Source organism: Urocitellus parryii, chromosome 12 (genome assembly GCF_045843805.1).
Source record: "Urocitellus parryii isolate mUroPar1 chromosome 12, mUroPar1.hap1, whole genome shotgun sequence".
NCBI classification, from domain to species: Eukaryota; Metazoa; Chordata; class Mammalia; order Rodentia; family Sciuridae; genus Urocitellus; species Urocitellus parryii.
Genome location: NC_135542.1, coordinates 16,933,875 through 16,961,037, shown reverse-complemented (window position 1 = coordinate 16,961,037; position 27,163 = coordinate 16,933,875). Strand labels below are relative to the sequence as shown.

At 42.1% G+C, this 27,163-nt stretch overlaps 2 protein-coding genes across 2 annotated transcripts in view; both read left to right on the top strand.

The window, feature by feature from the left end:
* LOC144249853 (uncharacterized) overlaps window positions 1-27,163 on the top strand; it is a 475,070-nt gene that overhangs the window by 409,456 nt on the left and 38,451 nt on the right. The window lies entirely within an intron of this gene.
* Window positions 4,441-17,086, top strand: LOC144249825 (augurin-like). Its single transcript, XM_077792032.1, has 5 exons — window positions 4,441-4,470; window positions 9,260-9,533; window positions 13,844-13,891; window positions 16,252-16,409; window positions 16,780-17,086. The coding sequence occupies exons 1-5, from the start codon at window positions 4,441-4,443 to the stop codon at window positions 16,939-16,941; spliced, it is 672 nt and encodes a 223-aa protein (XP_077648158.1). The 3' UTR covers window positions 16,942-17,086.

Here is a 27,163-nt window from a genome sequence, read left to right as displayed (position 1 = left end):
AATTGTAGATGTGTTCAGAGTTATTTTGAAGTAAGGGCAGAGTTGAGAAAAACAGGAATAATTGCATTTATGTAACTTTCTCTTCGTGGTCTGGTTTCCCAGACTATGTTTGGACTGACCCACGTGCAGGGTTGATTCTAATGGAGGGAAGGAAGGTCACAGTGCTCACCCACCATGGTGGCAGGGGCCCCCTGTGCAGCGGTGCCCTGTGATACCTGTCATTCATGCAATGGGGCATAAGCTCCCCCATTCCTTGGACCCTCAAAGTAGAGACAAGACTAATGGAAGGGATCTCAGGGAGCCACCTCTGTGGCACAATCTTTGCCCTTGGAGTCTCTCCAGCAACCACAGCTACCTCACCCCTTTCTGCACCAACAGACAAGAGTGCAAGGCAGAGACAAGGCTGTAAACAGTGACTCGGGAGGACATGTCCTCAGCCTGCAGCTTCCAAAACATGCAACATGAAAAACAACTACCTCTGCTCTATACACACAGGAGGGTGGGAAAGAAATAGAACAAAGATGAATTCTCACATGGGACATTCCTTAACTGTTGGTAACTAATATTTGGATGTGATGTGAACGGCATTATAACTACCAACAGGGAAACAAGTGTCCTGTGGAAGCATCCCAGATGAGACAAGATGCTTGAGCAGAATCTTAAGATGGAGAAGCATGTTTTTCCCTCACCCTGGAACCATGAGTTTGAGATTATGAACTTTATATAAGACACATTAGAAACTACGTATCAGTTATACACATTTTTGCCAATACTATTTAGAAAAAAATTACTAATCTTGAGTGTTTCTGTCCTTAAAATGCCTGTTCTGAGACAGCTTTCAAGCAGCTTCCCAATGTAATTCCAGTCTGAACTTGACTGTATGTGTGCTGATTCCCAGGGAGACTGGCAACCTGCTGAGGGCAGGATCCAACCAGGCCTCTAGACTCTGAATCTGCTCCTCTTCACAGCCCCAAGATGGGGACTGGATCCCTGGAGTGGAGGGTGAGAACGCAGGGCTGATGGTTCAAAACCATGCATGTTCAAACATCATGGATGTTGGTGAACACCGACGACTGACCATCAACACATCGAATCCTCAGGATCCTCATCTATGACATGAAAGCTCCATTCCTTCTACTCTGCAGGACCTAGGGGATCAAGTTGGAAATCATGAAGTACCTTGTAACCACAGGCTTTTGATGACCAGGAGCAGCCACTTCCCTAGGGAGTTCCTAGAGAATTGTTGAGTGAACACAACACTTGTTATGGATGTTGCCTTTTCTGCATCTTCCCCCCTTCAATGAATGGTGGCTATTGTACTTCCACTTTACCAAGCATACAGTAGAATCCACTTATCTGGACTTTCACTTTCATTGGTTTCAATTGCAACCAACCAAGGTTTGAAAATAGTAAATGGAAAATTTCAGAAATAAGCAATTCCTATTTTAAATTGTGCTCTATTCTGAGTAGCATGATGAAATCTCAAGCCTTCCTGCTCTACACTTCTTAGGACAGGAATCATTCCTTTGTCCAGTGGGTCATGCTATATGTGTACCTACTTGTTAGTCACTTAGTAGTCCTTTGCATGATTGACTATCATGGCATCTCAGTGCTGGTGTTCAAGGAACCATTCATTATTTTATTTATTTTATGATTAATCTCAAAGCATAAGAGCAGTGATTCTTTCTTTCTTTCTTTTTTTTTGGAGGGGGAGGGTACTGAGGAATGGACTCAGGGACACTCAACTACTGAGCCACATCCCTGGCCCTTTTTTATATTTTATTTAAAGACAGGCTCTCACTAAGTTGCTTTATGGCCCTGCTAAGTTGCTGAGGCTGGCTTTGAACTTGTGATCCTCCTGCCTTAACTGCTGGGATTACAGGCATGCACCACTGTACCCTGCAAGAACAGTGATTCTTACAATCAGCAAAGCCAAAGAGAAGCCATAATGTGCACCCTTTAAGTGAAAAGCTGACAATTTACCATAGTGTGCATAAGAAAGATGGTAATTGTAGATTTTGGTGCTATCTGTGGTTTCAGGCATCCAGGGTGTCTTAGTATGTATCCTCTATTGTACATTTATTTAAACAAAGTGCCTCGGTGATACAATGCCTTCTTAGGAGGACAGATCTCTGACACTAACTATGGGATAATACATTTACATGACACCTTTAAAATCTTGTGCAAAATAAATAAATAAATCTAAGAATTATTTATATTTATTTATTTCATAATTCTTAGATTTATTTGTCATTTATTTATAATAAATAAATCTAAGAATTATGAAATGATTAAGGATCATAGGAACTCAAGTTCAAAACAAACAGAACTGAAAAGAAAAAGAAAGGAAGGGAAGGAAAAAAGGAACATTTTTGAAGAATAAAAATATATCAAACAGAAATCAGGGTGAGGAGCTTTGTAGATGGTTGAGGGTGTTGTCTGCACTTAGTTGAAGAACCAGTTCTAATTTTGGGCCCTACAAAGAGCCGAGACACACCTACCAAAGAGGCCCAGGAGGCCTAGGACCACAGTTATTACAAAAAGCCTTTCCCACCTCTTTAGGATTCAACAACCGTCAAAAGTTGAAGGTCTGTTGGGTCACTCATAAGGCAAGAAATCACTTAGGTTCTATGGAGCCTGTCAGATCCTGTGGCCCCTGCCTGCCTCATCTCTGGCCAGTTGAAGGCTGTCTTCTCCCAGTTCCTGTCTTTCCCAATTCCTGAGAAGCCTAGAATATGGAAGGACCATCTCGGGCAGGAGGCAGCCAGCACCCTCAGGCTGGATCTCCCACCCATGGAGCTCTAAGCTCCTGCCATGAACCATCATCTGTGTCCAGCTGGTGGAGCTGTGGACCACTGTGGTCCTCCACCTCACAGGGTGCAGGCATTCAGGAAATTCAGGGTTTCCTCCTGTGGGGCACCGTGCTACTCTTCAGTCATGGTAGTCTAGATTATGTCTTCATCGTCTAGCCAGGTTTCAGTATGTTTTGGTTAAAATTCTAAAAGTTAACGTTTGGAAGAGATTTGAAACTGACCTCATTAGATGTGTTAATCTGTTTTAATAATATCTCATCGAACCAAATGCCTTGAAGTTAAGAAGGCTATTTCTCCCAGAGCTCCTTTGGCTACATCCAGATCCCACTGGGAGTTAACACTCATTCTAAGGGGCCATATCTGCCCCGGGGTCTTGGGCATAGACACTAAGGGGCCACATCTACCCTGGAGTCCCAGGCACCTCTCATAAGTCCTGTTCTACAGAGCCCTTCTGTGAACTAGAGACTTGCACAATAAGGACTTTGTGCTTCTCAATGTTTTTTTAGGCTGGAAGCAAAGTTTCCCTCTTTCCCACCTTTGGCTACAGTTAGTTAATTTCAAATGGCAAAAGTTATTAAAATTCCAACATGGAAACTTGTTCAATAAACAGGAAATGAGTTTCCAGGACCCACCACTGAGCATGAAATTAACCCCATGGTGGCTGGTCCTCTTGGCTAATCTGAACCCAATGCTGGCCTTTGACAGGGTTTTCTCCACACCATGGTCTTTGCTGGTTACTGGTCCTCACTACTGTGATGAGCTGCCATCCTACATACCATATCCTCTTCTAATATCAAACTTTGAAAAACAAAAAGGGGGTCATATGAAATTATTTCATTTATACCAAAATTGCATAATCTCAGATTAATTCACTTCTAGGTGGTAACATGTATTTACTGATCAATTTTAAAATTTTAGAAAGGGAACAAACAAATGAAGGAGCTAAAAATCCTAAAATCTAAGGGAAAAAATAGACATGGGGGTCACAAATAAACCTAAGAATTATGAAATGATTAAGGGAAAAGAGAGGTCATAGGAACTCAAAAGAAAGGCTGGGTGCTTCAGGCCTGCAGAGGGAAGCAGCATCTGAGCGTGGCCAAAGACAGATGGGTGTGGTGGATTAAAGAATGCCATAAATTCTCTGATGTCCTGCCATTGAGAAATGGGGTCTCTGCCCATCCATTGAATGCTCTTATGTTTTATGGCTGCTTTGACCAATAGAATGCAATGGCATCCACTTGTGAGAGTTTCCCTGTCCAAGACCTTAAGATCCTGGCAGCTCACTCTTTGTCTTTTGGAATACCTGATCTTGGAATTTGTCTTTTGGAACACCTGTTCTTGGAATTGCTTTCCTAAATGCCACATAGGAGAGGCCATATGCAGGTACTTCAGTTGAGTCCAGCCTCCCAGCCATCCCTGCCATGGCACCAGACAGAACTGTTTGTGATTCTTCAGGCTGGTCCGTCTGCCAGCTGAGTGCTGCAAGAGAGCTCCCTCAGCACCACATGGAGCAGAAGAACCACCCAGCTGAGCCCTGCTCAAATTTGTGAACTACAAAACTTCAGACTATAATGAAATAATTGTTTTTGAAACAGTGACCGGGTAACTGAAAAAGTAACTAGTAGACATGAGGTACCAACTCGAGGGTGGGAATTGGGTAAGTGAAGCCAAGAAGCTATGGTGGTACCGAAAATAGAATCAAGAAACGAGTTTTGGGGAAACTACAGTAAGTATAGGGAAAATAATAGTGTTGCACATGTATAAAGGCTAAAGAGAGAGGCTGAAACTCACGTGTAGTTTACTTTATAGGTTATGGGGTGCCACTAAGACCCTATATTTTAACTTTATTATAAAAATTTATAAACACATAGAAGCAGAAAATAGAATAACGATCCCTGATTATCTTGCTTTGTCTGAGATACTATAATAAAACACCACAAACTGTGTTCCTTATAAACAACAGATACTAATTTCCTACAGCTCTAGGAAGTCCAAGATCAAGGCATCAGCAGATTCAGTGTCTGATGAGGGCTCAATTCTTAGACCCCAGATACCACCTTCTCACTGTGTCCTCCCATGGTGGAAATGCTGTGGGAGTTCCCTGGAATCTCCTTTATAAAAGCACTAATTCCATTTATGAGGACTATGACCTCATCATCTCACAAGACCCCCACCTCCTGGGGCATTAGGATTTCAACATGTGAATTTGGGAGGGGGGGCACAAGCATTCAGACCATAGTAAGTGTACACTTCACAACTGGGGTCCAGGACTGCATAAATGGTTTCCTGGAAAAAAAAAGTTTTATTAATGTCACTCATTTCCTGAAATATTTTAAGGCAAGGCCCATACATTGTATCATTTTACTCCAGAATGTAGTCCTAACAGATAAGTGGTTTAAAAAGTAACCACAATATCATTTTCACACCTACAAAAAAATTCATGATCTAAAATGAAGATCACTGTTGGCTTTGTGATCCAGTCAAATTGGATGTGGCACCGCGTAGGTCTATGGTCTCTGGGGCCTCTTGTGACTGGTGGCGATTCCACACCAGATGCTGTCCTCTGTCCTGTGCTGTGTTTCCTGCAGAAATTCCCAGGTGTGCTCAGCTGATGGCACCCCTATGGGATGATGGCACTTCACATGCTCCTCTGCCCAGGTGGTGTTTCAGAAGCTTGACAGTGTGTGACATGGCTGTGGGGTACACTGGGATCTGTCCAGAATGAGTGAGCCCTGGGCCTGGACTGTGAGGCTGGGGAAAGGAAGACAGCCCACAGTAGAGGAGTACTAGGGTCATAACACAGAGGCAGGAGGGGAGGTGGGTCATGATCACAATTCTTAACATTTATTGAATGCTAAATGTATATGAGGTTCTATCCACGTGGCCTTTTCTTTATATGCTAGATGATGCTTCCCCCATTTTACAGACCCAGGCCTAGAGAGAAGAGGTGATTTATGATCAGAGGCAGTAGGTGATGCAGAAAGAACAGGAATTAAAGGACTTTGTCCCTGCTAAATCACAGAAATGAGGTCCCTGCATTTGGTGTGGCTTATAAGGGGAGAAAATATGTGTATCATTAAAGGCAGGTAAAGACTGAGGGGAAGAGGTAAGTTTGGGTGGGAGAAAATGAGCTGAGCTTCTCACATAACCACTGAGCACCACTCACATCAGATACGCTTTCTTCTCTCCTCCTTTTCCTTCTCCTCTTCTTTGTCTTTTCTTATTGAGTTACAGACTCGTGGGCTCTACTCAAGACGTAGTAGATCAGATTTCCAGCAGTATAACCCAAGAAACTATGTAAATAAGCTCCTTGGGATTTTCAGACCAAATTTTAAAAACAGTGGAGTACAGAATCAGACCAGATTTACAGAGAGGGCCTTGTATGTGGGAGGATGACAAAACATTTTTTTTTTCATGGCCTCACACGTTTGGAAAGTGCTCTGCCACTGAGCTACATTGACACTGGGCTGAATCTGCCAGCATCTTGATCTAGGTCTTCCTGTCTCCAAAACTGTGGGAAATTAATTTCTGTTATTTATAAGCCACCCAGTCTGTGATATTTTGTTAGAGCAGCCTGAACAGATTAAGACGCTGAGCAAATACTGTTGAGCAAATACGTAAATGAAAGACAATTCATTTAGCAGTTCCTAGGTCTCTCAGCAGAACACCCGAGAACCTCTGAAGGTAGAGTGAATTGCCCCCTGCTACAAGACACTTGTGGTTTATCAGCAGAGCTGTTTCCTCATGTGGAACTTGGGGGACACTATCGAACTCAGAACCTCTTACTTAAACAAGTACCCATAAGGGTTAGGACCTAAGCTCTCCTCTAAAATTGTGAGACATAAAAGAAATCTTCCAAGAATGGGACCAGAATAACCCCAGACCAGCTTAAATGAGAAGGCATGAAAAATGTGAACGAGATAGGCAACGAGAGAGCCCTGTGCCCAGTTTTCTTGGTGGTGGTAAAATGGGGCTCATGATGTATATGACAAGAAGCGTGGGGCCCAAGGCATATTCCTCTGAAATGTTATCCAGGCAAACGTGTTCACTGAGCATTTTGAGAAGCAGATATTGACATGGAATTAAATTGAATTGGGTTAAACTGATACAGGCATAATTCCTACCCTTTAACATGCCTTCTCATTAATGAATGTTTTCCAGTTGGTCACTATGATTCTTTAAGAATATTTTTTTTCTTTTTATATCACTGATGAAATGTTTTGGAAGAGGATTGTTCCAAACTGCACTGTTGTGTTGCACATGGAAACAGTGGCTGATCATGTTGTTTCTCAGTCATCATGGTGCATTTGACTGCTGTGCTTTTCTGTATGATGATCTATTCCAACAAAAGCATTACTATAGAGGGCATTCATACCCTTGGTAGCGTTGGAGAGTTCAGTAATTATTTTGGATGCGTCATGTCCCACTTAACTGGGATCTATAAAATCTCCCACAAACCATTCTTGTTTTGCTCCTGAACATTGGAGCCCCAGGGGATACCAAATAGATCCTTTATATCAAATGGCAATCATTTTCACTTTTTTTTAGAAAGTATGAACTTAGCTTTGACAAAATTTACTTGTAGTACAATCTTCTCATCACTGCTGTTCCATGGAGAATATGGCTGCTCTGTTGGTCCCCACACCCACCAATGTCAGCTTAAGCAGGCTGTACCTGGCAGGTGAATTCCTTCCCTGGGGAAAGGAGACAAGGTCTAATTCTCAAGAAAAAGTCTTATCACCTTATTTGTAGCTATTTAAAACTCTTTTTCTGTGGGAGCCTTGATTGTCTCATCAACTCAATATATGACTCAAAATAATAATCAAGGTTTTTTTAAAAAAATACAGACCATCGAAACTGAGATTTAATGTTTATTTTATCTTTAAGTCTTACAACTATGTGAGTTAATTAATGCTGACTTTTTGCCCCTTTGTTAATCTTTGAATTAACAAAACAAAAACAAAAACAAAATCCCAACAAAACCACCAGTCTGCACTTTTAACTGTCCGTGGGAAGGGAGGGGTTGAGAGGATAAGAAATGTTAAGTGTGATGCTAAAAGATGGAGAAAGAAAAATCTTCCAGGAAGGTGACTCCTAACCTCATTGACTGTGTGAAGTTGGTTCCAATCAGATCCTAGTTAAGAGAGGTATTAGAAGTAAATACTTGTAGAGATTTGGGGCAAGGAGGAGGAGCCCCACAAGATAAATAAGATAAATAAGACATAATTAACACACATAATGTTTATTTCTACACCAAACCAAACAGAATTTTGATTTTCTTCCTAGTGGATAAATTTCTTGTCCTCAGGCAAAATTAAATCTATACCCAGTTGCTTTTTATAAATTTGGTCTCCTGAAGGGATTACCAGCATTCTCTAAGATACTTGATGTGTCATGTTTTCTTTCTGCTTCTCTCTGGTACCACAGGCTGCCTGTACCTCTGGAGTCATTGTCCTGTAACTCTGAGGCTCACTAAGCACTTTTCTTCTTTAGTTGCCCCCATCTGTCTTTGTGAACTCAAGTTAAGAGACTCTTTTTCCTCCTGCCTGCTAGAGAAAGTCAACGGCATAACATGGAGAGCTCATTACAGGGAGAGGTGCCAAGCACTTAGCCACTGGAGGGTTTAAAAAACAAGAAAGTAAATGAAGATTACAGGTCATTAGCTGCCTCTCAGGCAGATCTCAAATGGGAAAGACTAATTTCCCATCACCATCATTTGGTAGAGGAAGTCTAAAGAGAGCTGAGGTGACCTAGTAAAGGCCAGTAAGGAATTTAGGTTTGCTTTTGTTTGTTGCTGTGTGGTAGGTGGAACCCAGGGCCTTGACAGGCTAATCAAAAGCTCTACCTTTGAGCCACACTCCAGCCCAGTCCTACTTGGCTTCTCAGTGTCCTCCACAGTGAACAGGTCTGGAACTGGGTGGGCAGTTCGCATTCTCATCACTCCCCTTTCACACAGCCGGCTTAGGCGGCCTGGAACACAGGGCACAAAGGGGGAGCCCTAGCTCTGCCTCAGAGGTGCTGGTTTCTCAGAGGAGTGGCTAGATGTTTTTTTGCGCTGCAGCTCTGGACCCAGACTGAGGAGTCTTTCATATATCACAAGACACAGCACCGCCAAAGCCATCTTTCAATGCAGCTCAGGAATGGAGGAAATTCCAGAGGTGACCTTATAAGCCAAGGCAGGCAGGAGCAGGGTCTGGAGCCCAGACAGAACCGAGATGGGGAAGCTTATAGAAAAAGATTCGTGCCCAGCAGGAACCACAGAGCAGTCTGAGCTGCTGGGAGGGCGGACAAAGTGGGCGAGCGAGGCGGTGTCCTGAGCCCCGGAGCTTGGCTGGCAGGGTGGGCATCCCGTGGATGCCTTCTGCCCCTCCCTGGCTGCGGGGAACCTAACTGGTCTTCACAGTTTTGCAGCGGGCTGTGCACGCCACTGGGCTCTCTTGTTCCAGGGAGAACTGGCCTCGGTGGCGCTGGGCCTGGAGCCCGCTTGGCTTCTCGCCCACCAGGCGGGTCCCGCCCCCGGCAAGGACACCCGGAGCTCCCGCAGCGGCGCCTGCAGCCTGCTCCTCTCTCTGCGCCAGCCCAGTCTCCCAGGGCAGCAGCTCGGCGTGCACCCCTCGCCCTCCTGCCTACCCACCGCGGCCATCGTCGCGTCCTCCACGCGGCCCGCTGTCCTGGCGCTGACCGGGCTGGCGCTGCTCCTGCTGCTGTGCCTTGGTCCAGGTGAGTGGGGCCCTGAGAGGCGGGGAACAGAGCCTCGTCCCAGGGTGGGGCTGACCCAGGGAGGCGCTGCCTGGGTACCGGCGGAGATGGATGCGGCCTTGGGGCCCAACCTCAGCCTGAACAGGACCAAGAGGTTGGAGCAGAACAAGTTCTATATTTCTGCCAAAGTGGTGTGAAGTGGTGCGCTCCAGCAGGCCGAGAAAGAGAGGCAGGACCAAGGGGCGGAGGGTCTCGGATCTGAGAGGCACCCTTGTGAAAAGAGGTCTGAAAGGTAGCCAGGAGGAGTTTCGGGGATTAATGCAAGGGACTCAGGGGTTTTTAACGGGGGTGGTGTCTGTCCTTGAAGGGAACCGCGGGGGAGGCTGATGGCCTCCGGAGGAGGATTCCCTTCCAGGCAGGCGCTGGGCAACAGTTAATATGGTTCCAGTCTGCAAGGCGGAGGGCAGGCCTCACCCCAGAGAGGGAACTGCTCTCCAAGCAGTAATGCTTTACCTTCTCTGTCTCTTGGATCTCTCAGAGAACAGGCTGAAAGTGTGGATGATTCCCTGACCATTTTCCATTTAAAGTGCCTTCACAGGCACACTCAGAATGAAGGAAGTGGGCAGGCACAGCTTTCCTGATCCACAGATTCTGCCTTAAGAGCCTCAATCCCAAAGTATATGTTTTGTCCTGAGATACCACCCTCCCCGGGTTTGATCCTTTATGGTTCACAGCTGACCTCCTGTAGCATCTTTGAGGCTACAACTCAGGTATTGGAACCTCAGATTTACTGCTAAGGGACTGGGGCCAGAAAGCACAAAGTGACCGGCTTGCCCACGCCTGAGACTGGTGCCTGCTCTGTCACAAAGCAGCTGGGCCCTATCTAATGGAAATAGAAGGCCCAATAGATTGCTCTCTTGTTGTATTTTGCTTATTCAAAACAAACTCCAGGCTGAGGGGACACAGGCAAGGGGTGGGGGTCCTAGAATCTGTAGAATGGGGGGTGGGCAGTGTTCAGGCTGGGGAGGTTGTTACTCTAAATTACAACCACAGGTGAAACTAATCAGTAATCTCCCATCACGTGATGCATGTACCCCCTCCTCTTTCTCACATTTAAAGAAGCACATCTGAATAAGTCATGTGAATGCTGGCTAGAAGCCATTCATTTCCAGGGCTCATATTTCCTTTAGTCCATGCCAAGAACTTTGCTGTAGAAGTCATTTAAAATATTATCCTCATTAAGTTGAACACATGTGGAAGGTCTTAAGACGGAAAATGAAAATCTCTAAGGAATCCCAAAGGTGACTCCTTATGAGATCCAAAAAAATTTAATGCAGAAAATGATCCCTTCTTGATAAATTTATTAATAGTAGCACCTTCAAAGGGGCATCTTGTAATTCTGAATCTGCTAGGCAATCTGATTCCAGGTAACTAGATTTGATAAATACTAAAGTGCTTATTAACACAGCCTAGAAATAATAACCGATGATGTTGGGATAAAAAAAATGTCTACAGAAAATACATCACATCCATTATTTGTTTTTTATTCCTTTCAGTGGCATAGCTGAGATTTGGTGGAACTCTCATTTCTGGAGCAGTAGTAACAGACATTCGCTGCAAGAAATTGCAGCCTTATGATAAATACCTAAGTCCCATATCTATTTCAATGTAAGACCACATTTCACTCATTAATTGTTAAGCACTTTCACAGAAAGCAAACAGATGGAGGAGTGATAATTCTGTATGCACTACCTGAGAGTTTTCAGAGATTGACAAGTGTTATGCCATTTATGAATGCTAATTTTAGTGCCAAGAAATGTATCAATCTGCTTGGCAAATATTTTCATAGATTTCTTCATTGCTTCTTAAGGTTAGAAGGGAAATTCAGCCTTTAAGAGTAGCCCCACCCCATCTAATCAAATAATTCTCTCTATGGTAGCCTGGTCAAGTACTCAACTCTGTTGATTTATGCTCAGTTGCTCTCAGTATCTCCTAACAGAAACTTCTCGGGCCACTTGTTTCATCTTTTGGTGGCTGCCCAGGCATTGGAAACATTACTTCATGCCCTAATCTAGGATCCAGTGGTCAAATCCTAGTCCTCCTTCCAGAAGTTTATAGGTGTATACCAAAATGCCTTCAATTTTTTCTCCTATTACACATCCTCGGGCCCTAGTCTGCCCTGGACACTCTCCTCTGACCACCACTCCATGTTTTTCATGACCTCTTCAAATGAGAGGTTGTGGACGGAATCAAATATCAGAGCAGTCCCTGAGGTTGCTGCAGACACCCAGCCCTCCTATGCAAGACAAGAGAACAAGAAACACTTCTATCCCCCTCCCTTTAGTGTGGTCTCTAGAGATGCTTCCCAAGCCATTTCCATGTCATTCAACCTCTACAAATAGAGGATGGTTATATAAGCATCATCCATAATGGAATGTTCTGAAGAGCAAAAGGAGGCACTGTCATGAATTGATCAGGACAATTGGTATAAATTAAGCTTGGAGAGCTAGAAAGTGTGGCCACTGTACCCATGAGTTATGACAGAAATGCTTGGGAGAAAATAGTTTAGTAAGTTCTAGAAGCTTGTTATCCCATCCCAGAGGCCAGGCCAGTAGGTTCCTTGGAAGGTGAAACTATTGGAAAGGAAGGGGGTAACCCCCAGATCCCAAAGCCTACAGGAGTTAATAGGTGAGGAGGCTGCTTAGAAACCATGGGCTGTGTGAGCAATGTGGTCCAGAGAGGTTTACATTCAAATTTTGTACGCACAGGCACACTAATAATACAGTTCAGCTTAGAGCAGTGAGCAGCCAGCTGGTGACTCTTGTGACATATTTCCTCAACTACGTAGTCAGTTATATAAGCAGGGGTTCTTTTTAAAAAATCTCCCCCTGGTTTTATTAAAGTATTATTGACAAATAAAACAGGAATTATTTTTTTTTCACCAGGACTAGGGATCAAACCCAGAGCCTTGTGCAAGACAGGCAAATGCTCTATCACTGAGCTACACCCCCAGCTCAAAGCAGAGATTCTTAATTTTTTTTGACCCAGAGACTTTTGAGCATTTGGCTTCTAGTCCACCAAAATTGTACCTTTGCAGATGGAGGCACAATTTTCTTTCTCTGGACAATTTAGAATCTGTCCATGGACTGAAGTTAAGAACCCTGTCAAGAAGGCATTTCCCCATGCTGCACCTAGTTTCCAGTTTCTTACACCTAAAGATGCTCTACTCACTACTCAGGATGCTTCAAGTGTTTTCTCTGGAGGCTTTGGGTCCACCTCTCATGAGACAAGTGCAGTTAAGGATCAAATTCTTCTGTACGGTCAATGAGGTGGGTTTTCTTTTAGAACAGACATGTTATTTTTCTATTAAAATAACTGGTCTTATTAGAAACTCTTTCAAAAACAGAATAAATAAAATAGCAAATGATCTTAATAAAGCTTGATTATAAGAGGGGAGGGGAGGGGAGGGGGGATAGGAAGGGCAGCACAATAAAATAGACACTAGTACGGCCCTATGTATAAACGTGGCTGTATAACCAATGTGATCCTGCAATCTGTACACGTGGAAAAATAAGATTAAGATTACGTACCCCATTTGAATTAAATGTATGATATCTAGATCACTGTAATGTTTTGAGCAACTAAAAAAAATTTTAAAAAAGAAAAAAAAATGAAAAAGACACCCCCCCCCCAAAAAAAAAGCTTGATTATAGGATGATCAGAGCAAAGTACAAAACTGGGCTGATTTTTAAGAGAGCTAAAGAATATTCCTTGGCTTGTGGCAGCCCAAGTCCTAATTTCTGCCTTGCCTATTTTTTTTTTTCCTTTTCTTTTTGCAACACCAGTCACTGGACTTAGAGCCCACCCTGAATCCAGAATAATAATCATTCTGAGATCCTTAATATAGTTCCTCTGCAAAACCATACTTCCACATAATCTCATATTCTGAAGATTGGGATGAATAGGAACTTGAGAGACTCCATTGGATGGAGGAGTTACACCATGAAGTGAATGATTTCAGGAAGGTACACATGATAGATGGCTGTCCTTCATGATTAGACACCAGCCTCCAAGAATTATGTCACTTATCCCAGGAAGTAGCTCCAGTTGTAATGTCCTTGGTCAGCCATAGTCATCACTGACATTAGCTTCAGGAACCCCAGATTGTTTTCCTGAATAATCAAGAGTGCAAAAAGTGTTAAATATGCAACACTACCAAGCTAGCAATCAAGACAGGGGTCTGAGATTATTTTTTACCAACTTATTTTTACAGTTGAAAATTCAAGGATTCAGTGCAACTCTGAAATTGATTTCTGTTTTTATTCTTTTAGGTGGCATAAGTGCAAATAAACTCAAGCAGATGCTTCAGAAACGAGAAGGTAAATATGCCCCAAATGGATAAGGGATGCATTCTTAACTGGATGGAAATGAAATGATAATATTGAATGTGTCCAGTCTTGTATTTGGAAAATCAAGAGTACTTACTTCTTAAAAGATTTGAAGATATGAAGGGTTTATTCTGTGGGTATGTGGTGTGGTATTTGATTAGATAAATATTATTGCTGGTAAATGTGTGTAGGTTCTTTTTTGGAAAGCTGTCAGTACAACAGTGTCAACTGAATGCTATTTATTTTAGATCCATGAAGAACTTTAGAGCTTGTATCTAAACTTGGGCATATCCTTCAGAGCATGTGAAGTCATTGCAGGAGTGGGCTTAGAACTACATAGTTGTGGCATTCTCTGTAATTAGAAATTGTGGAAGGGCATTTCCATAGGGATACCTTTTAACTGCCAATTTCTGCTGGAAGAAGTGCTTCTAAGATGAATATTGTAGACAGCAGTAAGATATTGTCAAAATAGTCACAAAATATGAGTTCTGGGCCTATTGCCGCCAGGTCAATTGGATCCATAGTGTGGTCTCATGAATGTCATTTTCCCTCTCCCAGCCAGTATATTCTATAAAATTATCCTAGAAATTAAAAAGTGCAACCACATTTCTGATATGAAGTTTGATCACTTATTCTTTCTCCCCCTCCTGGTTTACAGGAGATTCTCATAGGCTAAAGTCTGCTTCCAAAGTGAGGCCCTTAATCACTTGTTCCCATAGTTCTCAGTTGTCTCTCAGGGATCCCCTACAGGTGCCTGGAGTTCAGGTGACCCCTCCCAGAGAAAGTAGTTCCTGGGAGGGGGCTGTCAGCTTCCTTCTGGCCACTCACAGGGCCCTGGATTACCTGGAAAGAAATGTCCCCTCCCTAGGCTGGGGGTGAGCAACTCTCACAGAGCCAGCCTATCAGACGTGAGCAAACTGCTGAGATAATCATGACTCCTGGGTGTGTAATCTTTGAATCTTATTCACATGAAGCCAAGAAACACATATTAAGCACCTATTGTGTACAGACCATGCAACAAGCCCTGATGTTTATCCATGTTATTAGTTTCATTATCCCATAAGTTCTTCCTAACAACACCGAGTCTCCTAGGCACATCCTACTGAAGTGGTACCATTTAAGACATTGAGACTATGATGGGAAGACATTAAAGGAAGCAGTTCAAGCAACAGTTAGTACCTTTTGAGATGCAACAGAATGGGTAGTGATCAGACTATGAGGCCTAGAGACGCCTCCATAGGACATTGTGTCCTTCAGCAGCCTGAGATGAACACCTGTTGCACTGCTAGGTGGGTTTGATCCCTGCTCTCTCAAGGTGCATCCGTCCAGTTCTTTTTTCTTACTTCATCCCTTAAACAAGCACTACATTCCCCTGCTTATATATGAAATGAACATACACTTTAAGCATGTGTGGCACTAAATATCCATTTCTGTTTCCTGAATGAAGAGGCCAGGGGTTAAGCCACCAGCCCCTGCTGAGCCCTGGGCTTCAGGGGATCTTCAGGGGATGAGCTGAATTTCATTGCTACCCTGAAAAGCTACATGTTGAAAGTGAGTCCCAGTTCTTTTAAGTGGCTGTACACATATAGAAAATGCTGTGAGCAAAGAGCAGGGAGCTGACGACGTGAAGCTGTATTTTCTCAGATGTATGAAAGAATAATCAAGAGGCAAAGCCATCCTGTACATGATGCGGTGTATAAGAGTGGCTACACTCCAATAGCAAAAGTTATTCTTTTTTTTTAGTTTAAATTATTTACTTTTTATTTATTTATGTATTTACTTACTTATTTTTTACATACACGACAATAGTGGAATGCCTTATACTCATAATTACCCATTTATAGCACAATTTTTTGTAACTCTGTATGTAAAGTATGTTCACACCAAAATTATGCCATTATACATGTACTCTTTTTTTTGCATTACAATTCTTATTACACATTCTTGAGGGAAAGGGGAAACATGGAGATTGGATGACAAGTACGTAGGAGGAATAAGTTCCAATGTTCAACAGCATAGCTCTAATGTTCTAGTGACTATAGTTCATATCAATTTGTTACATATTTTATAAAGAACTCCAAGAGAGGAGTTCAAACCTTCCCAACATGAAGAAATAATAAATGGTTAAGGAAATGGTAATGCTAATTATCAACTGAATCATTATACATTGCATGTGTACTGAGTTATCACACTGTACCCCATAAATATGTACAATTACTACGGATAAATTTTAAAAAGTAGTTCAACCCACAGTAGATTCTAGTAACAACAACAACAACAAAAAAAAAAAACTGCTGTTTTTTTAAAAAAATCATTCTTTGCAATTTCGGGGTGGAAATTGCTCATTTCAGCACCTGCTCTGACTGAGACAAAAGTGGCCATGGATGAGAATAGAGCCAAAGAGTTCCTGAGCAGCATGAAGCGCCAGAAGCGGCAGCTGTGGGACCGGACTCGGCCAGAGGTGCAGCAGTGGTACCAGCAGTTCCTCTACATGGGCTTTGACGAAGCGGTGGGTGCACTTTCCTGCAGGGTGGGCTGGTGGGGAGAGAGGCCGGCTGGGGAAATAGGACATAAGAAATGAGACATGGCTATTTGGTTCAGTCTATTTTCTGTTGCTGGGACTGGGTATATTTACAACTAGTACAACAAAAGTTTTAAGGTGGAGACATAAAATCTTTTAAGGAAAAATACCCCTTTTTGGTATCTGGTCATGTTGATATCTGTGTATAAGAACATTAGAAGGAGATAGTTATTCATAGTAAGCATTATTAATCATTGAAGAAAATCCACCATAGAGAAAAGCCATTGGTAAGTTGTGATTTTTAGGGGACTGTGTGTCTTTAAATCCATTCTCTATCATTCTTTCTCTTTTCCTCCAGAAATTTGAAGATGACATCACCTATTGGCTAAATAGAGATCGAAATGGACATGACTACTATGGTGATTACTACCAACGTCACTATGATGAAGACTCTGCCATTGGACCCCGGAGCCCCCATAGCTTTAGGCATGGAGCCAGTGTCAACTATGATGACTACTGACCACCACTGCCACACATGTACACGAAACCCAAGGTGCTTCCCTTAGGAATCTCACAGTCCCTTACTCTATGCGGTTTTTGTTGTGCTTTATTTCAGTGGATCTTTTTAACACAGTTTTTGTGACTTAGAGCCTTTTGATATTTCATGCAAGCTTCTAACAATATATCATTTAAAACTGGAAATAAAAGCATTTTGTCAAAAATAGAAGTCTCAGAATTTATTTGGATGAAAATTAAGCTGGTGCCTATTCTTGTTCCTCTGATGTTTTAAAGTTGAAGCATCCTTTGAGAGCCATTATGATCACAGCAATTTTTACCACATCCCAGGAAGACACTGTAATGAACAAAGAGTTCTTCAATTGATTAAAATGCAGTCTATACTGAGTACAAAATATAAAACCAGGAGAAAATCTAGTTGAAAATGACTTCCAGTTACAAGACTTGATTTGTAGAATTCTAATTATTCCACAGGCATTGAAGGCTTTTTGGATTCCAGCCCCTGAGCCACAGCTGGACAACCCAGGAAACAAAGCTAGATCATTCAGGAAATGAAGAGCAATAGAAAATTATCTGAAGTTAAGTTGATTCAAGTGCCATGCTCATCTAAAAATTAAAAAAAAAATCAAACTTTTTCAAAGAATTTATGAAGATTAAAGAATATAATTTATATTATATTAAAAAAATATGGGGCTGGGGAAGGGAAGGAGGAAGGAGGTGGGAAGGAGCGGGGGAGGACAGTGAGGGACCTGAACCCTTACTCATCACAGGAGGCAGAGCTGCAGAGGGCCTGCAGGGAGGAGATGGGCAGCTTGGCAGGGCCAACTTTGAAGCACTCTCACACTTCCAGGGGAATGTGACAATTTAATGAAAGCCTTTTCCTACTTTTCCACTAAAAGACTCTATATGCCAAATTTGTTTATTGCCTCTGAAACACACTCTCCTTCATAACCCTTAGGTTAAAAAAAATAACCCTGGATTTAGCAGGAAACACTGGATTCAGCACAAGTGGTTATGGGCAATTACATATTAAAGTTCATCTGTTTCTTTCTTGGGAATACTCATATAACTTTTATAAAAAAATTGTGATAATATGTGATGACACAAAATTTACCATTTTAACCATTTTTTAGGTGTACATTCATATCATCACCATCCATCTTCAGGACTTTTCCACCTTCCCAAACTGAAATTCTGAATTCATTAAGCAGTAATTCCCCAAATGGCCCTTTCCCTGGTTCCTAGTGACTACCACCTGGTTTCTCTCTCTATGAAAGTGACTAATCTAGGTTCCTGGCACAAGCAGAAATGTACAATATTTGTCTTTTTGTGTCTGGCTTATTTCATATGGCATGCCTTTGAGGTTCATCATGCTGTAGTGTGTCAGAATTTCTTTCCTTTTGAAGGTGTAATAACATTCCATCATCTGTGCCATATTTTGTTTATCCACTTATGTCAATGCACACTTGGGTCACCTCCAGCTTTTGGCTATAATGAATCACGCTGCAACGAGAATGGGTACACTAGTATGTCTTTGTGCCCTTGTGTTATAGTTTGGATGTGAGGTGTCCCCCAAAGCTCACATGTGAGACAATGCAAGAAAGTTCAGAGGAGAAATGATTAGGCTGTGAGAGTCTTGACCCAATCTTAACCCCCTGATAGGGATTAACTGAGTGGTAACTAAAGTGGTAGGGTGTGGCTGAAGGAGGTGGGACTTGGGGACATGGCTTTGGGGTATATATTTGAATCTGGTGACTGCAGTCTTTCTCTGCTTCCTGATCACCATATGAGCTGCTTCCCTCTGCCACACTCTCCACAAAGAAGTTCTGCCTCATGTTGAGCCCCAAGGAATAGAGCCAGCTGTCCATGGACTGAGACCTCTAAAACTGTGAGGCCTCTAATAAACTTTTCCTCTCTTAAAATTGTTCTGGTCAGATGTTTTAGTCACAGCAGTGAAACAGCGGACTAAAACAGAAATTGGTACCATGTAGTGGGGTCCTTGCTGTGACTAACCTGACCATATGGTTCAGAAGCTTTTTGTATATTTTGCACTTGGTGGGAGGAATTTTGAGATGCTTACCAGTGCCAGCTGAAATGCTTTAAACTGTTGTAAGTGGAGCTTAATGGCTGATTCTACTGGGAGCTCAGAAGAACAGAATGCCAATAGGATCATGCACAGTGAAGACAGGGCCCAAGAGGCTTCAGAGAATGACTCTATTGGAATTTGGACTAGAGGCCATTCCTGTTTTGTTCTGGCTGTTTTGTTTCTGCATTTTGTGCATGTCCTGAGACTTTCTGTGAGGCTGATTTTAAAAGTGATGAACTTCTTATTTGGCAGAAGAAATTTCTGGACAGTATAGCATTCAGCAAGTGCTATGGGTACTACTGGCAGCTTTTAGCCAAGTTACTATGATATTCAGGAGCAGAAAGCAGAGCAGAAAGATTCGAGAAACTTGAACTTGAAAGGCAGGAGTAAAACTGGGGCTAAGGAAGTTGTAGTTGTTAAAGACATTACTGCCACTACAGAAATGCTAAAGATTTTGCCCAGAGACAATTAGAAAAATGGCTTAAGGGCATCTCAGAAGGGGCAAGACCACTTCTATCTCAGGCTCAAGGGAGTAAAAGTGAAAATTCTCTTGAGAAGAGACCAGTCAGAAATCCTTCTTGCAGAAAGGTGCCTAGAAAGTTTTTTCAGTGTGCTCAGCCACCCAAAGTCTGCTGCAGCTAAGGTCTCTGGAGGCTTGGCTACTGCTCAAGATGGCGGCAGACCTTGGCATCAACCATGTGGTGGTACTGGTTCTGCAGGAATGCAGGATGCTGGAGTTAGGGGGTCATGGAGGCTTCTACCAAGATTTCAAAGGAAGGCTTTGAAGCAAGGCAGAGTGCAGTAGGGTCAGAGTCCCTGCAGGCACTCCCTGAGAAGACAAGATATAGAGTTTTGAGGAGGAAGCCAAAGCTGCAGTGGAGACCCCTGAAATTAAGAAATGCCAATAATGTGGGGCACTGTCCTAGGAAAGCTGCAGGAATTAAGCAGAGACAAGTCAACAAAAAGGCCACTTGGGTTACAACCAAAAAAGCCACAGGGGTAGAGCTACACAGCCCTTTGGAGAGAACATCACAATGTCGTGTGCTCCAGAGGACAGACACAGAACTACAGGATTTTTTTGTCTACCTAGATTTCAGTCTTGCTTTGGTACCATCCCTTTTTTCTATGACCCAATTTTTGTGAATGGAAATGTTTACTCTGTATCTTTATATACTGGATACTTGTAAATTGCTTTTAATTTTACAGGAGCTCACAATGAGAGATTGCACTGAGCCTCAGAGACTCTTGGAAATAGACAAAATATATTTTGCTGTGAGATGGTTGTGAGCTTTTGGGGGCCAGGGGCAGAATGTTATAGTTTAAATGTGAGCTGTCCCCCAAAAGCCCAAGTGTGCAACAATGCAAGAAGTTCAGAGGAGAAATGACTGGGTTGTGAAAGTCTTAACCCAATCAATAAATTAAACCCCTGAGAGGAATTACTGAGTGATAACTGAAGTGGTTTGGTGTGGCTGGGGGAGGTGGGAACTGGAGACGAGGCTTTGGGGTATATATTTGTATCTGGCAAGTGGAGTCTCTCTCTCTACTTCCTGATTATCATGTGAGCCACTTCCCTATGCCCCCACTCTTCCACCATGGTGTTCGGCCTCACCTGGAGCCCAAAGGAATGGTGCTGGACTTCTATGGACTGGAGACCTCTGAAACTGTGAGCCCTCAAATGAACTTTTCCTCCCTCCAATGGTTCTGGTTGGATCCTTTTAGTCACAGCAGGGGGAAAAAAAGCTGACCAAAACAACTTGCTTCAATTCTCTTTGGAATTGCAGAATCCTATGATAATTTATTTTAATTTTTCTGTAAGAATAGCCATATGGGTTTCCACAGCAGCTCCACCACTTTATATTCTCATCCTTACAGCTTTTGTTTTGTTTCTTGAGAGGACTGGCCCAAAGCACAGAGCAATGCTCAGGAGAAGAATGGGAGGGTGACGGAAGACATCTTTTACTTCTAATCTTAAGGAAGTTCTTCCCATGCTTCTCCTTTAGCTAAGTCGGCTGGTTGCTTTTTGTAGATGTTTGTATTGTTCAGTATTCTCCAGAGAACAGACCAATAGGCGATTAACATTTGTATGCACACGTGAGTGGACACACACACACACACACACACACACACACACACACACACACACACACTAGATTGGCTCTTATGACCAGAGAGGATGAAACATTCCACAACAGCTACCTGCAACCTGGAGAGCCAGGGAGGCTGCTTACATGGCTCAGTCCAAGAATCCAGAAACTCAGGGTCAGGAAGGCTAATGATGTAGCCTCTATCCTAAGTCAGCAGCCCCAAGAGCCTATGGAGGGCCACTGGTACAAGTGCCAGAGTTCAAAGCCAAAGAACCTGGTATCTGGTGTCCAAGGGCAGTAGCAACGGAAACTAGCCCCCTCTAGAAGGAAAAGCCTAGAGGTTGGAGGGAGTTCTCTCTTTCTCCTGTTGTTGTGTTCCCTCTTTCTCCTGCCTTCTTGTTCTATCCAGGCCCTGGCCTCCCATATTCAGAAAGGTTTTCCCCACTCACTTCACAGATCCACATGCCTATCTTGGGAAACACTTTCAAAAATATACCCCACAAGTATGCTCTACCATGTCCCAGGTGACTAGCAGTTTGCTCAAGTCAACCACTAAAACTACCCAGTGCCATTCCCCTTTCCAAGGTAAGAAAATTTACTTCTAAAAATGTGCTAAGAAAAAAAAAATATTTACGTTCTATATGGTTATGGAAGGGTTTTCTTTGTTGATTGAGAAAATGTCACTTTTCCTTTGAAATCTGTTAATATGGTGAATTTCATTAATAAAAAAATCTAATATTCATCAATTAAGTAATTGAATTTCTGTAATTTAACCATATTGTGTGTGTATGAGGGGTACTATGGGTTTGACCCAGGGGTGTTCTATCACCGAGCTATACCCCCCAGTTCTTTCTTTATTTTAAGACTTTAAGTTGCTGAGGTTGGCCTTTAACTTGCCATCCTCCTGCCTCAGCCTCCGAGTCACTGGGATTACAGGTATGTGCTACCATTCATTGCTGGATCTGGTTTAGAAACACTGATTTAGAATTTTTGCATCCACCACTTATGAATAAGATTGGCCCATAGCTTTCCTTCTCATTCTTTTCTGATCTATTTGAGTGTGAAGGATATGCTGGCCTTATAAAATGATTTCAGAGTGTTTTCGCTAATATTTTTGTTACAGTGGTAAGAATGAAATTATCTGTTTCCTGAATTCAGATACAGAAATTTGGATGCAGTATTTTCTTTTTGGGAAAAATTTTGACTATTGATTACATTTCTTTTACATTTAAAGAATTATTCTGATCTGTGTTTTTTAGTCTGTTTTATTTACTTCTGTTTTTCCAGGATGTTATCCACGATACCAAAGTTCTGAAGTGTGTAAAGTGTTGCTCTTCTGTCTTCTTGTCTGTATTTCTTCATATGTGTGATTGTGTTCTTTTTTCCAGTTTTATTTCTGCCCCCTTAAAATATGATTCACATCCCAAAGAAGCTTTTTCCTTGCTGACACCTTGTCTATGTTCTCTATTTCACGAATTTCTGTTTTTATATCTTTTTCTTCCATTTTTGTGGGTCTTTGATTTTAATTATTTTTACATTCCATTTTGAGCCTTCCCACCCTCCAACAAAAGCACTTAATACTTCAAGTATTGTGCCACAGGAGTTTGATGTGAAAAATTAGATGGTGAAATCTTCCAATTTCAATTATAATTTATATTTTGACCTATGAGTTGATTGTATTATTAAATTTCCAAGTGAATGAATTTTTCTAATCATCTTTCTTTGTTTACTAACTTAATTGCACTATGGTAAGCAACATGGTCTGTCAGATTCGGACCCTTTGAAGTGTATTATGGCCAGCACTGTTCCATGTGTGCTTTAAAAAAATCTCTTTCCCAGATATGCAATGCAGTCATGTCCCTCAATTCAAACTGCATTGTTTTATCATTCACACTTCTTTTTTCTTACTGAGGTGTTTTTTCTTTTGTGTGTGTGTGTGTGTGTGTGTGTGTGTGTGTTTTCTGTCTGTCATTCTAGCATTTACTAAGAACTCCTGCTCTGGTGATGATTTTGATAACGTTTTGTTTGAATTCTGCTGATTTGGCTTTGTATATTATGGGATGATACATAATATAGTAGTGTAGTGTATACAAATTTGAAACTGATACATTTTCCTGGTGAATGGAATTATTATGTAGCAAATTTCCTTATTTTGAGTAATGTTTTTTTTTTTGGCCTGAATTTTCCTCTCTGTTTTGTTAATACTTTACTGGTCTATCTATTCTTTATTTGGCTTTTAATCTTTCTGAGTGCTTTATATATATATCTGTTATAATGAGTATTAGCTGAATTTTGTTTTGTTTCTAAAAGAACAATTAAGGCCTTAACTGTAGAATTTAACCCACTTATTTATTGTGATGAGTACTTATTTATTTTACTGTATATTGAACTCAGGACCCCAAACAAGCTATGGACATGCTCTACAACTGAGCTATGCTACAGCCACAGCCCCTATTTATAACATGACATTTGGGACTTTTCACTTGCCCTATTTCACTTATTTCTTTCTCACCCTCTTCCTTCATTTGGACCCTTTTGATTTTCAGTGCTCAATGATTCTTTCCCCTCTACTTCTTTTCAAGGTCTAGATTAGTATTTGACACTATACTCCACAACAGTTGCAGGTAACCAATAGCCAATCTTAGTTTTCTTCAGGAAGTACACATGTGCCTTGAATTTCCTCTCCAAATTTTATGCTATGGTAGGTTGGCATTTTATATCTAGTCTGTTTTTATTTCCCCTACAAACTGTCTTTGCTTCACTGGGGCAAAGGGCAGATAGCATAGATAATAAATGATTGGGTTGGGGAAGATGGGGGCTAATTTAAGAAGAAATAAAATGCTAATACTTCCAGAACACTTCTTCCTCCTCAAAACCTGTTGCCAAGGTTACCAGCCTCCAGGCAACTGTTCTTCCCAGCAAGGAGATGTTAATGAGTACCTCCTGGGCATCTTCTTTCCTGCCTTTCTGGGCATATGGGGAGAGGTACCCCCTGGATGGCTCCTTTCCCAATATTCAGTCACCTTTTGGCAGGATGGGAAGAGGGGACAGGAGAAGAAAAGAAACCCAAAATCATTCTCTTGGGTACCAGCTCTGGATCTCCTTATTTCCGGAGGAGTCTCTCTCTCTTTTCTCTTTCTCTATTCTATCCTTTAAGTAAACCTTTTTTTTTCTTTGTTCTTGATTGTTCATTTTTTATTGATTGTCATTGTCTTTGCCCTGGCATTTCTCAGGTGTTTAATCTTCAATGAGGACCGGAACAAGGACCTGATCCTGATTTTTAAGACCAGTTTCAATCTTAGCTGATCCAGAGGCTGCACTGTGCACTGGTGCTTGAAAGATGCTCTCTGTTTCCCAACAGGCCTGGGAGAGCTGAGATGGGAGTCATCTTGAAGCAACCCCACTACAGCTGCTGCTGAGGAGCTGGGAGATCAAGCAAACACTACCACGCTGTCCTGGCAGGTGCCTGTTAGGTTGGTTTGAGGTGGTGGAGGAACAAAGCACCAAGCAACCCTCGCAGAAAGAACCAGCAATCAGGCACTGACAGAACCGCCTGTCAATCAGCAGGGTCTACAGACCAATCCTGGATCTTAGCAAGCTCCTCCGACCAACCCTAATAGGACAAGGGACTCTAAAAACACTCTTTTCCTGTCCAAGCCCTCCCTTCCTGCCCTAAGCCCAATAAAAATTCTAGTCCAGTTGAGCCACACACTCTTCTCCCCAGACCTGCCCTGTTGGTCTGGAGGGTCTCACCTGGGAGCAAAATCTCAATAAAGCCTTGTTCAGCAGCCTTTTTTTATTTCTTGCCCTTATATATGAGCTCTCTTATTTTTTTTTGCATCACAATTCTTAATATATCTTTGTACTACAACTTATTATATCTCTGTTTGTATATAAGGTATGTTGACACCAAATTCACATCTTCATACATGTATTTTGTATAATGATGACCGTCTCCTTCTACTATCCTTGCTATTCCCCTTTTCCCTCCCTTTCCCTCCCACCCCTATTCCCTATCTAGAGGTAATTTTCCACCCATGCTCTCCCTCCCTACCCCACTTTGAGTCACCCCGCTTATATCAGAGAAAACATTCGGCATTTGTTTTTTTGGGATTGGCTAACTTCACCTAGCATAATCTTCTCTAATGCCATCCATTTCCCTGCAAATGCCATGATCTTATTCTTTTTTAGTGCTGAGTAATATTCCATTGTGTATAAATGCCACATTTTTTAATCCATTCATCCACTGAAGGACATGTAGGTTGGCTCCACAGTTTAGCTATTGTGAATTGTATTGCTATTAACATTGATGTGGCTGTGTCCCTGTAGTAAGCTGTTTTTAGGTCCTTTGGGTATAGTCTGAGAAGAGGAATAGCCGGGTCAAATGGTGGTTCCATTTCCAGCTTTCCAAGGAATCTCCATTCTGCTTTCCAAATTGGCTGCACTAATTTGAAGAGACCCAGAATAGCTAAAGCAATTCTAAGCAGGAAGAGTGAAACAGGTGGTATCACTATACCAGACCTTAAACTATACTACAGAGCAAAAACAGCATGTACTGGCACCAAATCAGCAGCCTTTTTTTGGTCACCACTGCCTGACCTTACAGTGCCTACCTATCAGGTGGCCTAGGAAGTACATAGCAGAAGGTGAGTGAAACAGGCACAGAGAAGATTGTACCCTGGGGGATTTGAGTTGGAAAAGTGAAAGGGAGCCCTACTCACTTTTGAGTCTGTCAGCTCATATAACAAGCTCAAGTGAGTCTGGAATCTGAACAGGTGGGTGTGAATATAATCAGGGACTAGCCTGTGATGGCTGGTCCCCAGCAGCAGAATGTGGGGAGGATTGGCTCTCTTGTCCTCAATGAACTCCTGGGAGGTTTCTGAGATCCAGACCCCCAGTAGAGATCTGTAACTGCCAGGCCCTAGGGGTGTGTTGTTTAATCTCTCCAGAGGAGACACCCCCCAACCAAGCTCCTCACTCACAGAACTCTGCAGTAGGCCCACCTGGGAATGCACTGATCTGGTCTGTGAGGACAAAACTCCAACTGATAGTAATTCCCATCCCATCCTACCTCATGCTGATAAGAGGGAAGTGAGACTTATTTCAACCAGATTCAGTCTGAGGCTACTCCAACTGACAGATCAGAGAGCAACATCAAAAGCGAAAGAGGTTAACAACCCCCAGACCTTACTTTGGTTCTCAGTAAATAGCTCAAAAAGAAACAGAAAGAAAAAGAGTTGGACATAGGCAGTGACCATCCATTCTCATTGACTATTCTGATCACATCAGTGGAGATGATTCTCTCATTTTTCATTAAGAATAATTTCCTTTCAGGCTGGGGTTGTGGCTCAGTGGTAGAACACTTGCCTAGCACGTGCAAGCCCTGGGATTGGTCCTCAGCACCACATATAAATAAATAAATAAAATAAAGGTATTGTGTTTAACTATAACTAAAAATAAATAAATAAATAAAAGATTAATTTCCTTTACCTTCATTCCTTTCTTGTTTACTGTCTGTGTGTGTTCTTGCTGTGCTGACTGGGTTAGGGACATATATACTTACTTGTTTCTTTTTTCATTTTTACCATTTTTAAATGTACCTATTATTTCTTTGAGGATAAGGGGGGGTTGGTTTGTATGCTTTGGGGTTTTGTCTTGTTTTGATTTCATTTGTTTGTTTTATGGCTTGTTCTCTCTTTTCTTCCCCTGCTAACAGCCTAATTCTATTGTTCTTGTTCTCTCTCTCTCTCTCTCTCTCTCTCTCTCTCTCTCTCTCTCTCTCTCTCTCTCTCTCTCTCTCTCTCACTCTCTCTGTGTCTCTCTCACTCACTCACTCTCCCCCTTCACTTTGTTTCTATTTGTCTTCTTCTTCCTTGCAACCATCACCTGCTACATCTCTTCTGCCTTGTTTCTGTTCATTTTTTGAAATTGCAAATTATTTTCTACCTTCCTAATATTTTCTTTTCCCTTAGTTAACTATATTTTAACCATCTTTTAGAACTGATTTATATAACTCCTTCCCCAACCATTAGTGCCAATACAATTATCACTGCTGT